The sequence below is a fragment of the Leptodactylus fuscus genome, chromosome 4 (genome assembly GCF_031893055.1).
Source record: "Leptodactylus fuscus isolate aLepFus1 chromosome 4, aLepFus1.hap2, whole genome shotgun sequence".
NCBI lineage: Eukaryota > Metazoa > Chordata > Amphibia > Anura > Leptodactylidae > Leptodactylus > Leptodactylus fuscus.
The window spans coordinates 68,960,597-68,978,279 of NC_134268.1; the positions used below are offsets into that span (position 1 = coordinate 68,960,597).

A 17,683-nucleotide genomic window follows, 5' to 3' on the forward strand; every position below is an offset into this window, starting at 1 on the left:
TAGAACCCCTGTGCAAACTCAGTTCACGCTAATAGAATGCATTGGCCAGCGCTGATTGGCCAATGCATTCTATTAGCCCGATGAAGTAGAGCTGAATGTGTGTGCTAAGCACACACATTCAGCACTGCTTCATCAAGCCAATACAATGCATTAGCCAGTGCTGATTGGCCAGAGTACGGAATTCGGCCAATCAGCGCTGGCTCTGCTGGAGGAGGCGGAGTCTAAGGTCGGACCTGAATGGAGACTGGTGTGGAGCGATCTTAGACTCCGCCTCCTCCAGCAGAGCCAGCGCTGATTGGTCGAGTTCCGTACTCTGGCCAATCAGCGCTGGCCAATGCATTCTATTAGCCCGATGAAGTAGAGCTGAATGTGTGTGCTTAGCACACACATTCAGCTCTACTTCATCAGGCTAATAGAATACATTGGCCAATCAGCGCTGGCCAATGCATTCTATTAGCTTGATGAAGCAGAGTGTGCACAAGGGTTCAAGCGCACCCTCGGCTCTGATGTAGCAGAGCTGAGGGTGCACAAGGGTTCAAGTGCACCCTCGGCTCTCCTACATCAGAGCCGAGGGTGCGCTTGAACCCTTGTGCACACTCTGCTTCATCAAGCTAATAGAATGCATTGGCCAGCACTGATTGGCCAGAGTACGGAATTCGGCCAATCAGCGCTGGCCAATGCATTCTATTAGCCCGATGAAGTAGAGCTGAATGTGTGTGCTAAGCACACACATTCAGCACTGCTTCATCACGCCAATACAATGCATTAGCCAGTGCTGATTGGCCAGAGTACGGAATTCGGCCAATCAGCGCTGGCTCTGCTGGAGGAGGCGGAGTCTAAGATCGCTCCACACCAGTCTCCATTCAGGTCCGACCTTAGACTCCGCCTCCTCCAGCAGAGCCAGCGCTGATTGGTCGAGTTCCGTACTCTGGCCAATCAGCGCTGGCCAATGCATTCTATTAGCCCGATGAAGTAGAGCTGAATGTGTGTGCTTAGCACACACATTCAGCTCTACTTCATCGGGCTAATAGAATGCATTGGCCAGCGCTGATTGGCCGAATTCCGTACTCTGGCCAATCAGCACTGGCTAATGCATTGTATTGGCTTGATGAAGCAGTGCTGAATGTGTGTGCTTAGCACACACATTCAGCTCTACTTCATCGGGCTAATAGAATGCATTGGCCAATCAGCGCTGGCCAATGCATTCTATTAGCGTGAACTGAGTTTGCACAGGGGTTCTAGTGCACCCTCGGCTCTGCTACATCAGATTGCTACATCTGATGTAGCAGTGCCGAGTGTGCATCAGATGTGTAGTTGAGCAAAACTGACTCAGCACTGCTAAGTCTGCATTCGCATAGGAATGCATTGGCCAGCCTTCGGCCAATCAGCGCTGGCTCTGCCGGAGGAGGCGGAGTCTAAGGTCGGACCTGAATGGAGACTGGTGTGGAGCGACCTTAGACTCCGCCTCCTCCAGCAGAGCCAGCGCTGATTGGCCGAATTCCGTACTCTGGCCAATCAGCACTGGCTAATGCATTGTATTGGCTTGATGAAGCAGTGCTGAATGTGTGTGCTTAGCACACACATTCAGCTCTACTTCATCGGGCTAATAGAATGCATTGGCCAGCGCTGATTGGCCGAATTCCGTACTCTGGCCAATCAGCACTGGCTAATGCATTGTATTGGCTTGATGAAGCAGTGCTGAATGTGTGTGCTTAGCACACACATTCAGCTCTACTTCATCGGGCTAATAGAATGCATTGGCCAATCAGCGCTGGCCAATGCATTCTATTAGCGTGAACTGAGTTTGCACAGGGGTTCTAGTGCACCCTCGGCTCTGCTACATCAGATTGCTACATCTGATGTAGCAGTGCCGAGTGTGCATCAGATGTGTAGTTGAGCAAAACTGACTCAGCACTGCTAAGTCTGCATTCGCATAGGAATGCATTGGCCAGCCTTCGGCCAATCAGCGCTGGCTCTGCCGGAGGAGGCGGAGTCTAAGGTCGGACCTGAATGGAGACTGGTGTGGAGCGACCTTAGACTCCGCCTCCTCCAGCAGAGCCAGCGCTGATTGGCCGAATTCCGTACTCTGGCCAATCAGCACTGGCTAATGCATTGTATTGGCTTGATGAAGCAGTGCTGAATGTGTGTGCTTAGCACACACATTCAGCTCTACTTCATCGGGCTAATAGAATGCATTGGCCAGCGCTGATTGGCCGAATTCCGTACTCTGGCCAATCAGCACTGGCTAATGCATTGTATTGGCTTGATGAAGCAGTGCTGAATGTGTGTGCTTAGCACACACATTCAGCTCTACTTCATCGGGCTAATAGAATGCATTGGCCAATCAGCGCTGGCCAATGCATTCTATTAGCGTGAACTGAGTTTGCACAGGGGTTCTAGTGCACCCTCGGCTCTGCTACATCAGATTGCTACATCTGATGTAGCAGTGCCGAGTGTGCATCAGATGTGTAGTTGAGCAAAACTGACTCAGCACTGCTAAGTCTGCATTCGCATAGGAATGCATTGGCCAGCCTTCGGCCAATCAGCGCTGGCTCTGCCGGAGGAGGCGGAGTCTAAGGTCGGACCTGAATGGAGACTGGTGTGGAGCTATCTTAGACTCCGCCTCCTCCAGCAGAGCCAGCGCTGATTGGTCGAGTTCCGTACTCTGGCCAATCAGCACTGGCCAATGCATTTCTATGGGGAAAAGTTAGCTTGCGAAAATCGCAAACTGACAGGGATTTCCATGAAATAAAGTGACTTTTATGCCCCCAGACATGCTTCCCCTGCTGTCCCAGTGTCATTCCAGGGTGTTGGTATCATTTCCTGGGGTGTCATAGTGGACTTGGTGACCCTCCAGACACGAATTTGGGTTTCCCCCTTAACGAGTTTATGTTCCCCATAGACTATAATGGGGTTCGAAACCCATTCGAACACTCGAACAGTGAGCGGCTGTTCGAATCGAATTTCGAACCTCGAACATTTTAGTGTTCGCTCATCTCTAAATATTATATTTAACGTTCTCTAATGCTTCATTTTCACATTGTTACAGACCCCATTTAGCCTCTAATGCAAAATATACATCTTATTATATGGCTCAAATGACTTCATTTAGAAGAAGCCTATTGATAAATGGGTGTTTTACACATGTACATACTGAGGGGTAGTCGTCAAACGAAAATCATGACTGTCTTAACCTGTTTGCCAGAAAGTTTATAGGTTAATGGAAAGGGGCACAGTAATAATAGATTATGACTGTAAATGGAATTTATGGTGTTTTTGTGCAAACTTGCTCCATTCACATATAAAATAGAGGTTACAAATGCAAGAGTGCTGTATACACAAGGAATAGTTGTGGGGAACACAATTATCCCAAAATTATCATTTCACCCCTCAACAAACACAGGGCATAAGGCAGAGCATTACAAGCAGTGGTTAGATTTTTCTCGAGTTTCTGCAGAGAATGCAGCAAAGACCCCAGAGGTCCAGGCGCCATACCTAGTATAAGGCTGCATTCACACTGAGTAACACTGGCGTTTTTTGTGCTTATTTTTGCACATAGCGCCGCGTTAACGCTGAGTTTGCGCCGGTCAACGCCACCGCAAAATAGCGCGGCGTTAACGCGGCGCTATGTGCAAAAATAAGCACAAAAAACACCAGCGTTACTCAGTGTGAATGCAGCCTAAAGGAATCCCATAATAGAATATAGAAAAAAAAATAAAATAAAATAAAATATTACACAGATGAGATGTCTATTTTGATTAAAAAAAAAAAAAAAAAAAGTAGCAAAAAAAAGTAATACATACCCCATGTAATTTCATGTATAAGCCACAGGCATTGCATACAGGCTCTCCCTCTGTATTCCTGCGCCATAATGTTGTAGTAGTCGTGTGACAGTTGGCACAAGACAGTCCAATTCTCCTTGAAGAAGGCTACAAGAAATAAAAGGAACCTCTGTAAATATCAGATTTCACTGGATTTAAGAGGCAGTCAATGTCTGACTACATACACTGGCAGGGTCTTTAATATTTCCCATAAATCTAATTACAATAGTAAAAGATCAATGCACCTGTGTGTAGGAATATTAAGATAGGTTATCTCCATCTATAAAGTTAATGGTTGTTTTCAAACATCAGAGATAAAGATCCTTATAAACATAATAAAGAAGAGATAGGGATTCATTATAGTAAAAAAAAAAAAAATTCTTATGCAATAGATAAGCTGGGAGAGAAAGCAAAAGATGGCGCCGCAGGCGTTTACAGAGCTAATATGCTGCTTCACCATGTACAGTTAGGATTACTCCCAGCCAGATCCCGCTGTGCAAAACATTCAGGCCCATCACTTTGGGATCTCTGGCTTACAAACCCCACCAATGTAAGTCAATAGATCTTTCCCCTTTTAAGTGGGGGCTGTTGACCTGTCCATCTGTCAGAAGAGTGTCATAAGGGAATAGTAATGTAAGTGTCATCAGACGTCTTGTTTGCTCCTAGAACATTACGACGTGTGTTACACATTAATAAATACGTTGTATTTCACAAAAAGTAGACAGCTTGTTTGGAAGCAAAGAATAATAAATGCCATATGGACAATGCATGATCCCTTCTTAATCTGTTCTCAAACTACAAGTGAACTTTTGGCAGCGAGGGCCGTGTTACAAATAAGCCCTTTATGACTCTATATCCAGCACTTTGAAGCCAAGGTACAGCAGTCTCATATTAAAAGCAGTCATATAACAAAAACTAAACACAGCTTTATTAGTGCCTGAGTGTACAATGGACAATGACTCTCTAACAGACAGAAAGGCAAATGGCTATAATAATGATGGCTAAGGTACAAAGCATAATAAAAAACTGAGTAAATATGGGAAATAACATGAACAATTCATTAATTCACATTTCATATTCTCTTATTTGTAACCAACTAACCATCAATGACTATTAACTTCTTACTTGTTGGAAATTTAGACAAAAGTTAGGACAAAAATTGTAGGCAGTCTGGGGTCTGTCCTCCTCCATACAACTAATGGACCAAGGGGGTCTCTGGGACAATAACATTGATATCTTATCCTTACAACAGACATCCAGGCAGGGTGGACCGGGGAGGACGTTAAAACTCAGGGATTTCTTGGAATAAGCCCCATAAACAATAGAGAGGATCTGGTGGAATAGAGAGGATTCTGTACTTTGGCCTTTCCTTTTGACTTGCATATCTTATTTTTGTAGCGCACATTAGGGTGTGCTAGAAAAAACTCCAATGGTGAACACCAGTTATAAGTGTCCCATGGGTTGGACCCACACACCAAACACACAGTGATGGCCAATTCAGGTTTTAATGTCCTTTCAAGCCCCTTCCCCAAGCACCATTCTAGTCTGTAGGGGGTAATGTGCAGTGTTTGACTGTACCCCTTGTCATTCTAATAGATGAGGTGTATATCTACATCTCAGGAGGATATATCAATAAGCCAGTGACATATGATACCGATTGTACAACCAATGTCACATAGGTTTTAGGCTGCACAGTTCGCCATTTCTACTATACACAATACACTATGCCACCATTCAATGCGTTCCAGAGACTTCTAACTGATAAATGGGAAACATTTAAACAGGAACAACCAAGAAAATTTTTTAGGAAATCCATAATCCATTATGAGGAATAAGGCAGGACGGCGCTCACAGGTCCAATAGATTAAATCTATTGGACCTGTGAGCGCCGTCCTGCCTTATTCCTCTGCTGTTTCCCCAGTTGACACAACTGGTGTCTTTGAGACGTGCTGCTCCCCATACCTGGTATCATATACACCTTAGTACGGAGTTGTGAACGCTGTCACAACCAAACCAGGTGAGAGGCCACCAGGTCTGATACATTCATTACAATTATCTAAAAAGGTGAATAGACTATCTACACTATAAAGTGTGCTCGGTGTTTTTCTATCTTTTATAATCCATTATGAGTGATAGGACACATTGCCATCATTTGGAACTGCTTGTCTTCATAACTCATAAGGATAACCATTATGTGACTTATCTAGCCAAATAATAATGTCTAGAGAGTGTCCCTAATGCTAATTGTCACCCCTTGGGATGTGGTTCAGCCTGTGACCGTCTCCTATGTGTGCTCTGCCTAGTCTTCACACTGTAAGATTAGTGTAGCCTGCTATAATCTCGTATTGTACCTATTATATATCATGGCACAGGTTCTTCTAGATCAGGAATTGTGTCAACCACATGTTAAAGAGACTGATGAATAAGAAAAGCATTACTTTTTTCCATAAACAATATTGCTTGTGGTATTGGCTTTTCTCCACCCATTTAAAGAACACTGAGCTGCAATACCAGATACATCCCATGGACAGGTGTGGCGCTGTTTCTGGAAGAAAACCCCTTTAGTCCGGGGCCCTATGTGGCGCAAATGCTGCATTTTGCCCATGGGAGAAATACCATGGAAAAAACGTGGTGTTTTGCAGTCAGTGTAGTGTATGGGATTCTAGTGATTTCCATCCCCACAGTGCGGCAAAGTGCGAGCGAACGACACACTGCAATTTCCAAACCCATTGCCGTTTTGGAAATGGTAGCACGTCAATTATACCTATGGAAACGCCACCAGTTTACCTATAAGTAAAATTTGAAAGCGCTGCGGGGAAAACCCACAATGTGTCGCTGCCATGTATTTTCCTACTCTACTTTTTCTCTTGCCTGCTATTTTGTGTCTTAGCCTTCGTGATCTCACACTACACAGATGTCAGTAAGCTGCACTCAGGGGGCGGACGCCGGTGAGATGTCATATTGTAGACCTAACTGAGCTATAGAGGAGATAGAGAGTAGGTATCTTTCGTTTCAATTAGCACAACATGTCCGTAGTGCATTGCCAACGTATATGGCAGAAATCGCTCCCTTATATATGTTGACATTCCCATTGATTGCCTAAGGCCTTGTTCATATCTGCATCAGGAGCCTCGGTTGTAGATTCCACCATTCAGTACTATACTAGCCTTCATAACAACAGACCCCATGATAGAACCAGGATGGGCCCATTTAAGTCAGTGGGATCTGTTGGATTCCATCATGTTATGGATCCACGACTACTTCATTTTTTCCACCTATAATGGTAAACACCCTGCAGATGTGAACAGAGCTCAAGGTCGGTCCTTGTGAAATACGTTTGGCTGGGATTAGTCAGGATCCCTTACTGCATTGATAAGCAGTGTTACAACCTTTCCAATACATCTGTGTACAGAAAGCTATGCAGCTTAGAAAACCTCATATGTGGTGTTGAATGTCGTGTGCATTTTTGGGGCCGTTGGTTCAGGACACAATTGCTGAATGTCTTAGGAGTCTAGCCTTATAAACATAAACACATGGGTCTAGGGAAAACTAATTTAACACACACTGGGGTTCCCAGTGTGTGTTAGTCTAGCCTTATACTAGCGAGTCCGATCACAGATAACCAATGACTACAAGAATAAAAACCTGAACACTGCAACACACAAGATGGCCATGTTACAGATTCTGCAGCAGGACAAGGAACAAATGTGTCCTACAAATTTATCATTATATACATGGAATCGTGGTAAAATTTCTGCAGCCTTTTAGGATTACTGTAGTGTAAATATCAGATGAATTTAGCTCAGGCCTCCACAAAATCCCATAAATAATCCTAATAAACTGTAATCTAATCCCAATCCAATAACACACTACAGTATTGATCCTCAACACAACAAATACATTACAAAAGAGACAGGTGTAACACAATAGTCAGGAAACCTCTGCTTGTATTATATATAGGTAACTGTTCACACACAGTGGAGCACAATGACCTGGAAACAATCTTCTCTTTAGCAGGACAGAGAACAATGGCAAGTGATACGCCATAATACAGACAGAACCTAAAAGACTAAGAGTAATGTGTATCATATACCATTTATACAGTAACAAAGTATTATGTATGTATGTTAGTTATAGAAGATACAGATATCAGTATAAAGGATATAGAGGATTGCTTGCTTTTACTGAACAGTACAGTATATGACCCCATGAAATAGCATAAAAATATGGGAATTACATGATTCTCACCTACGATAGGAAAGTAAGTGCCCCCTGACAGAGTAAGTGTACCCGGGCCCCAGTGCAAAATCTGTAATGGAGCCATTAAGTATTATATGCCATTTAGAACAGCGGTATATTTGTTGGGGCAGATGGATCATTGGGGCCACCTCATGTATCAGGGCTCTGTAGATATATGGCAGTAAAGTAAGTGCCCCCCTAACATTCTATAATGAGACACTATTACTTACCACTCTTTTCTGTGGTTTGATAAGGGGTCGGCTCAGACCATTCATCTTGCTGTACAGACCACAGGCATTACACAGATAGTGTCCGGTGCCGTCCCGTCTCCACAGTGGGGTCTGTACTGAGCCACAGTTCACACACTCCCGACTCTCCGGCAGCTCATCCAGCACATCTACGGGAAATCAGAAGTCATTATATAAAGCGCTATCGGCTCTGCCTCTCACTATACAATGCTCCGTAAAGGCAAATCACAATGTTCTTATATTCAACCCATTAATCCCAAGGCCCCATGCTGAATCTGTGAAAAACGCTGCAGGAAAAAAAAATGCAATGCGGTCTTTTCTGCAGTGCTTTTTTTTTTTTTTTGCTGTGACTAGCTACATGGGGCCTTAGCCTATTCATCACATTAAGTGCTAAAATCTTCCAAATTAGCTGTTTTTATTGTGCAATTTGAAATTTCTGAACTCAAGTAAATCTGGTACATAATTCCATTCCCTTATGCCTATTTTAACCCTTAAGTTATCTCATTGTAACCTTAAGGAGCCTTCACACGGAGTAAACGCACGTGTATTTTTGCAAAATACACATGTAAAAACACACGTGTAAAAATAAGACTCCCATTGACTTCAATGATATTTTTTGCACGTGTAAAAATACGCCTGTAAAATGTTGAAGTCAATGGGAGTCTTATTTTTACACTTGTATTTTTACACGTGTATTTTACAAAAATACACGCGCGTTTACTCCGTGTGAAGGCTCCATTGGCTAAATATAGCAAAAAAACACTGCAGAAAAAAAAATGGAGCGAAAACTTGTATCTAGAGTGGGGGGCGTATAGGAAAAAAAACTTCAATTGCCATTTTTTAAAATATATTTTTTATGACATTCACATTTAATGTTAATATTTTACAGTTATGATTTAGATAATACCAAATGTATATAGATTATTTTTTTTACAATTTTTGAGCAATAAAATCCTATTCAGAAAGTGACAAGACAAGTGTTTTTCTTTCTTTTTTTTAATGTAGTTTGTGAGTCCCATATAAGGCTCACAATGTACATTTTTTCCTAGCAGTATATCTTTGTAGTAGGAGAGAAAATCCATGCAAACACGGGGAGAACATACAAACTCCTTGCAGATATTGTCCTTGGCAGGATTTGAACCCAGGACTCCAACACTGCAAGGCTGCAGTGCTAACCACTGAGCCAATGTGTGCCCCCCTACAAGACAAGTTATTATTGGTAAATCGTTGCTGTACATGCGTCTTTTTGATCAGTGTTATGATATTTATAAGGAAGGATGAATAATGCACCTATTCTACTTTATTGGCCCCCCTTATACATTATATATGTGATAGGTATCCACACATCTATAATTTTTTTTCTTCATTAACAAGGGGGAAAAAAAAAGTCTATTTTTACAGAACCACCTTGGTGTTGCAGTCAACGTTAATTGCATCATAAGGGCCGGTCAGACAGGCTGCAGAGGCAACAAACGGCTGCACTAGGTGCAAAACACAGATAAAGATTTGTGTGTGTGTGTGTGTGTGTGTGTGGGGGGGGTGATGATGAACAAAGGTTCATAGTACTCCCTCTTCTGAGGTCATCTGATGCCACAGGAACAAAAGAATAAGGTTGGGTTTATACTTTCCACCACAAAAATGCATGCAAAGCCAAAAACAAAAAAAATGGTTTTTGAAAAATTCAGAAGATATTCAAAATGGCGCAGGCGGCATTCAAAAATTCATGCATTTCAATATAAAAATGTTTTTGTATGCATAGCGTTTATATGTTCTGCTGGGGTTTGTGTGGGTTTCCACAATTCAAAGACAAACAGATAGGGAATTCAGAATAAAAGCCTACGACTGAAAGTAATATCTAATGCTAGGTTCACACATGTGTTTGGGTTTCCATTCTCCACTATAATGGAGTCTGCTGGGTTTCTGCCTGAAAAAGGTAGAAAAATGCAGAGAGAAAAGTTTTGCTTGCAGAAGTTTTCTCTCCACATTTTTTTAAGCAGATTTGGGGACGGAAAAACATAGCGGAGACCAGGCGCAAGTCTGAACCTAACCTGATAGGAACAGTGACTGATGGTAATAACTGATAGAGGCAGTGACTGATGGATACATGTATAAAGTGCTGCAAAATATGTTGGTGCTATATATACAAGGAAAATATAAAAAAATAAATAAATAAATAAATAATAATAATAGATTTCTGTGAAAAAAGGACTGTGTAAAGCCAGCCTCAGAAATCTCTCAACTCTTTGCACAGTCAGCAGCCCCTGTTCCCTTGCACAGGATAAAGTGAGAGCTGTGAACATAAGCAACTTCCACCCCAACCATTGGTGAATGTAATGGTGCCGAGAACAGAGCAGCACATGGAGGGGATTAGGGTTGAGTAATCGAGATCAGAAAAGATTGGATCCCAATCAAGCAATTTTCATGATCTGCTGGAAAGTGATCGGAAATCGGATTTTGAAATCTCAAGATTGGCTCAATCGACCCCAAAAGTGACTTTTCTCATAGAGAAACATTGACTAGTGTTGAGCAATCAGGAAAGATCGGATCCCAATCGTCGATAAGAGCAAATTTCACGTTCGCAATCGGCTGGAAAATGATCAGAAATCAGATTTTAAAATCGATCCCGAAATCTCAAGATCAGTCCCCTCAAACAAAGAGGGGATCCATCACATCTATATACCTCTACTGGCCCAGTCATTTACTTAAGTGCCCCCCCCCCCCCCCCCCCCCCCGCAGAATGGACAGGAATAGGACCTGTCCCAATACATGGCCCCCTGATAATACATAGGTTTGTATATAGGGCCATAGGATATAATGGGTCAGTGTGATAGACGTGCATAACACAGCTAGCTGCTCATAATGCCCAAATGAAACCGAAGGCTGAGACTTCACATTGCAAAAAACACAGCCTTGTTGGACTTTGTGGAAATCATATCTCCACGTTTGAGGGGGAAAAAAAATATTAAAAATGTAAGCAATTAAAAAAAACGCAGTAAGTTAATTTTTTTGTGTGAAAATGCTGCAACTTATATAAGGGGAGGTTTAAAAAAAATAAAAAAAGCCATCGGGCTCAGGATTGCATTTTCACTGGGTATTTTAGTTACACTTCAGTGTGGCAGTCCAGATAATATATTAGGGATTGTGTTCATAACTCGGGAAATTGTTATTAGGACAAATCTTATTCCAGAAAACAGACGCATAATCGCTACAAGAACAGATCAGATCGGCAGATCTCTAGCAGCTGTGAAACCACAGAGTACAGCAGATACTTGTCTATAGACGATCCGGGATCTCACGTGACCCTGAAATACCTGGTGTTATTACTATTGTCACTAATACACACAATTATAGTCAACATTATTCTGATGAAATATCCCTACTATCCAGACGATTTTATATTTATTTTTTTATACATATTCTCTCATTCTATTTGTGTGTGTATATATATATATATATATATTATATATATATATATATAGATATATATAGATATATATATATATATATATATATAGATATATATATATATAGATATAGATATGATATGACAGATAATCTCCCTCCACATATATAGGAGATGTGAAGAATATATTTTATTACAATAATTCTACCACTGTTTTAGAACCTAATATTAAGCGAGATCGATGCAAAAAGAACATGAAAACCTGTCGCTCTGTCTGTATATAAATGTGAGTGTTTGTGTTTTTACTAAATTATTTTGTAACTAGATACTTATTCTCTCTTTTATTGTTTCCTTATTTCTGTCTTCCTTCCTTCTCAATATACAGTAATCCCATGCCGATTTTAATATAAACCAGATATGACCGTCTCATATTTTAAATACAATATCTCTTTCATACCATTTAATCACCTTTTCTATTTTACTTACATCAAAGAAGAAACTCCACAATATTTTATCCATAAGCATTTAATCCATAATATATTATGGATAAAATGCAAAAATATATTTAAACAAATAGAAAATTATAATATATATATATATATATATATATATATATATATATATATATATATATATATATCATACACACACACACGTAATATAATATATATATATACACACACACACATATATATAAATAAATATATATGTATTATTTTTCTACAGTCATGTACACCGATGAGCATAGCTCGGGATTACTTCCAGTGTATCTGCACAGTTGTTCTTATGAATCCATTTATTATATCCCAGATCAAGAAAAATACAGTATATATATTCCAAATGATAAAATATAATTTAAGCTTTCTGTCTATTTAATCCCTAACATTGCAGACACTTCAAGGACATTGGAGTTCACCTGCAACGTGTCAGCAGCCTGGATGAGTCCTCCTATATTGCACAATGCAGAGCAATGACTAATATCTCACATATAACACGAGTTAAGGTTTAAGCTGCAGACCTACAAGGAGTTGACCTTTCCAGCAGTAAAAGAAAAAAAAAAAAAAAAAAAAAGCTATATTCACTGTTACATGAAACATTAACCAAAAATATAACTTTTCTATTCTTCATATTTCTTCTAAATTTATGTAATTCAATTTATCAGTTCATGGATCACGTTCATATCTATCCATCATTTTTATCTAGTATCGATCCATCCATCATATTTACCTAGTATCTATCATCTCTGTTCATTATCTATTTATCTAGTTAGTTATTGATCTATTTCATCTTTTATATTACAATTATAATAATATTAAATTGTAATAGTAACACATACTACTAAAACTAAATGACATGTAATGTAGAATTCTGTGACATCCGATAATATTTTGTTCTGTAAATGTCGGTCTGTCTATCTAGAGCTTGTAAACTACAGGTGGGTTATTTAGAATAATATTGAACTCAATAGAATAAATGGTTTTCTGTGATCTTGGTCTCTAATCTGTAACTAAAGGAAATATTTGGTTTTCGGATGTCTGCTCCCTTCATCCTGCCTGTCTGTAGAAGGATCTCGGAGGAATTTTATGATAAACAGACTGTCAGTGGCTGCCCATGAATAAATCTCTGGAAGTGGCAGCCTGTCCTCTGCCGTGTGATCAGGAGGAACCACTCGGATCTATATCCCTGCACTGAGCTCCCTCCCATTCTATCACATTGGGAGAGATCTGCAATGTATACAGTGGGGTATTTATAGGCTACCGGTAGATGGAGACCTCTCCTATTGGGCAACTAAAAACAGACATTTTCCCTGCGGCATGCCCACTCACTAAATGGAAATGTCAATTTATGTATAAGGGAGGTAATAAGGTCTTACTAACATTTCTGGTTATCTAGTTAGTAGATCACACACATATATAATTTTTTTTTTTTTGGAACCACACCCCCAAATATATTCACATTATATATATATATATATATATATATATATATATATATATATATATATATATATATATATATATATATATATATATATATACACACACACACATACACACATACATACACATATACACACATATATATGTAACTACTATCACTGGTAGTCTTTTATCTGCTACCCATGTCATCCCAGTGAGTTCCTCAGGCCTAACCAATAGATGGACACTTCAGTCTGCTGATAAAATATTTGAAGACATTTATAGAAAGCTAATAAAACATATTATACATGATAAGTGATATAAATCTTATCACCATTGTGTATCATTTCACAGTTGTATTCATGTATCCAGTTACATTAGAAATTCTAGTTTTTTATTCAGGTTCCATGTCCTATGTGTACATATAAAGCTATGTTCACACAGGGCAGATTTACTAGAGAAATGCCTGAATCTGTTCCATGTGAATGCTGCTTGCAGAAACCTATTGGTGTGCTGCAGGAACAACCTCAGACACACACGTGAAACTATATTTTAGGAATAACACCCCTTTGTGAATTGGTAATACCCTGTTAATTTATTCTCACATTTTCAGGACAAGTAAAAGAGAGAGCGCAGCATAGAGTGCCAACAAAAGGTAAGGCCTCAGGCTAAGGCTCCACATTGCAGAAACACAGCATTTTTTTGTTGCAGATTTTGCTGCTTTTTTTTATTTTGTTTTGTTAAGCCAACATCAGGAGTGGCCTGAAGAGGAATGGAAAAAAGAAAGCGCTTAGATGTTTCCCTTCTGTTACATCCTGACAAAAAAAAAAAAAAATACAGCAATACCTGCAACAAAAAAGGCTGCATTTCCTCAATGTGAAGTCTTAGCCTTAGATATGCTCTTTCCATTGCAGTAATGTGGCCCCTGGACAGGTCCAGCACAACTACTGGTGTGCCAGATACCATAATGGATCACATGGAAAACTATGGTATCCGTATTGGCGTTAATTTTTCACTAATTTGATTGTACCACTCCAGACGGTAACTACAACGGACACCATGTATGTGCTAACACCCCCTAGCACTAGGTTCACACCTGCGTTGGGGTTTCTGCTCGGCTGCCCAATCCAGTAAAAAAGCGGTTACCCATGTACCCCCCATAGATTATAATGGGGTCAGTCTGCTTTACACGCAAAAATGCTTACAGGACTTCTCTCCACATTTTTCAAACATAATGGGGGATGGAATGCCCAAATACATATGTGAACGTCGCCTTAGTAAGATTAGATCAGGAAGCCCAATTTAATTTAATATATATATATATATATATATATATATATATATATATATATATATATATATATATATATATATATATATAGGTTTTTTGTTTTGTTTTTTTTTTTTTCAAAGAAAAAAAATTGCCGCAAATCTGGGGATTATCCGACAAATTGCACGGCAGAAACCCCTCTCCAGGCAAAAGGGTTTGCAATAGAAAAAACAATCCGGTCTGTCAGCAACTTGTATGGATGGAAAATGTCCTTTTATTGGAAAAAGCAGTACACCACATATCGGTCCACGCTGGGACCTTTTGCAGACCGGAATATTTATTACACACACATACACCTATATCTACTGTATATATCTCCCTGGCTGTTGTCATAGCAACTAAAGTGAAAATATTTTTCGCATTCCTGGCTTCATTTACTGTCCTGGAAAATGCTACACAACTGAGAATAACATGTTACATTACAAAGCTATATCTTTATAAACAGCTTTGAAAAAAATACTCCTTAAAGACTGGGCCTACAAAAACACCTGAACATTGTGGGGGGTTTCTGGCAACTTTTACTTCTGTAAACCAGAATTTTAAAATTTTTTAAAGATGGTCTTTTGCTACATTTTTTTCAGTCATTATAAATTTGTTTTTACAATCCTATTGACTACATTCAGCATGGTGCCTTAAAAGTAAAGCCGTACCGAAAAAAAAATGACCTTATCATGACCTATGAATTTATCAGGCAGCTGGGTTTAAACTTAAAACAATTCTGTCTAAAACTGTTGCTTTATGCTGCGTGTAAATGTGGCCTAAAGTAAATGAATTACCTACAGTTCTATAAAATACTGGATACCTCCCTCTACCACATAGAGAATTGGTGACATATCAGACCTGTGGATGTCGATATACTTTAAGAAGTAACTTGTCAACCAAGAAGTCCATACACTTTCCTCATATGTATCTGATCTTGTATGGACACCCTCCATTACAGTAAATGGGTGACATGCCTACCTTTATTTTAATTGTGATGGCCTTTAATCTGTAACAATTTTATTCAATTACTACTTCTGCATTGACCACATGTTTTCTAACAATTGTAGTGTATTAATATCCCTTGTTATATAACTATATTCCTATCATTCATACAATGTAAGCTTTTGCGAGCAGGGCCCTGACTCCTATTACATAAATAGATTTATCTCATTTTGTCTGTAGGTGAACACTAGTGGGGCCAAGTATGTTGGTTCTATATAAATAAAAAATGTATTTTTATTAAATATGTAACGGTGTATGAGCATTGTATTCACGGCTATCCCCTCATAACCATATACAATCCTTTATGTGGATTTATTTCAATGATGGAAAGGAATACAAGTACTGGATGTACAACGGCCAGATACGTTCACAATCCAACCTGACTAGTCCTTGTTCCCCTAGACAGTCACTGCTGGGGGGTCTTTACCTATCATTTTAATGTGTATGGGCAGTTGAGCTCAGAAATATATTATATCAATAACTTCTCTTTCTGACATGATTCTGATACAATATAAACTGATATTTGTAGCAGCTTGTGCTGTAGGAATCCTATATTACTGGTGTAATTTCTTGTATATTTGTGTTATGATCAAGAAAGATTTCCATCTATTGGTAATAGGATTTTAGAAATATGAGGAAAACTCAAGTAAAAATGTTTGGAGATGTAGGGTATATTCTGATTTAAAGGTGATATTTGTACTATTTTGATGTACTTCTAAGAAGCCAGATTCACACACTCACATCTGACTAACCAGACTAATATTATATTATTATATTGATGGAATTGGAACGTCAGCCATATACATAGATTATTTTGTTAGGATAGAACCAATTCTTATCTTCCTCATCGGTCATGATTGTCCTACATTTGATACTTTTTGGTTGTCTTTCAGATGCCCTAAATAAATAAAATACTACTACATAGGCCGACCAACATGTCCGATAGGCCTTCACACCAGTAGATGCACAATGCATGGTATGGACACTTCCATTGGTAGTACATCCTATTTGTATGATGCTTTGCCAGTCAGTGAGCATTTTTATGGTTGAATAACCGATTGGATGAGCCGATAGACAGACATTTACCGTACTTATTTGTTGGCCGATCAGGTCAATTAACTTTCCCGTCAGTGCTCATTCCCAAACATCGGCCTATATAATAGGGCAGGGGTAGGCAAACTCCAGCACCCCAAATGTTGTAAAACTACAACTCCCAGCATGCATACTTGCTTTGCTGTTCTCAGAACCCCCATAGAAGTGAATGGAGCATTTTGGGAGTTTCACAGCGGCTGGACTGCTTAAGATTATTGACTCCTGTATTATGGCCTTTTGGGAGCATTCCAGATTCTGAATGATAATGGACATGGGGCCTATCATGTGCTGCTGGTGCCTGCTTTTGAGTAAAAATGGAACAGCTTGATGTGAAGTTGTACAATCCTGTCTTTGTAGATAAGCAGTGTCTGGATACACCTGACACCTACTTATTTACTGCGATCCACTAAAATAACCTGTATATTCAGCCTGGAACAAGAAGGCTGATATATCTATGTTAGCTTTAGGCATTTGCCTAGTTACTTGTGCTACAACAGTCGCTTTACATGAACTGCCATTGACAGTAAAGCGACGTCTAGGTAGGGAATTTAGATGGTCAGCCCTATTGGGGACAGTGATTGTCGACAAGGTCTGTAAAGTGCCGCAGAAAATGTAAGCATTGTAGAAGAAAAAAGAAATAAAGCAAA

The 17,683-nt window shown here is 39.7% G+C and overlaps 1 protein-coding gene across 3 annotated transcripts in view; it reads right to left on the reverse strand.

Moving 5' to 3' along the window:
* GATA6 (GATA binding protein 6) overlaps positions 1 to 17,683 on the reverse strand; it is a 29,125-nt gene that overhangs the window by 8,639 nt on the left and 2,803 nt on the right. For all 3 annotated transcript variants that reach the window (XM_075270618.1, XM_075270619.1, XM_075270617.1), the window contains exons 3-4: positions 8,291 to 8,457; positions 3,804 to 3,929 (exon numbers count right to left, since the gene is read on the reverse strand). In XM_075270618.1, the coding sequence (XP_075126719.1) occupies positions 3,804 to 3,929; positions 8,291 to 8,457 (293 nt within the window). The remainder of the gene's footprint in view (positions 1 to 3,803; positions 3,930 to 8,290; positions 8,458 to 17,683) is intronic.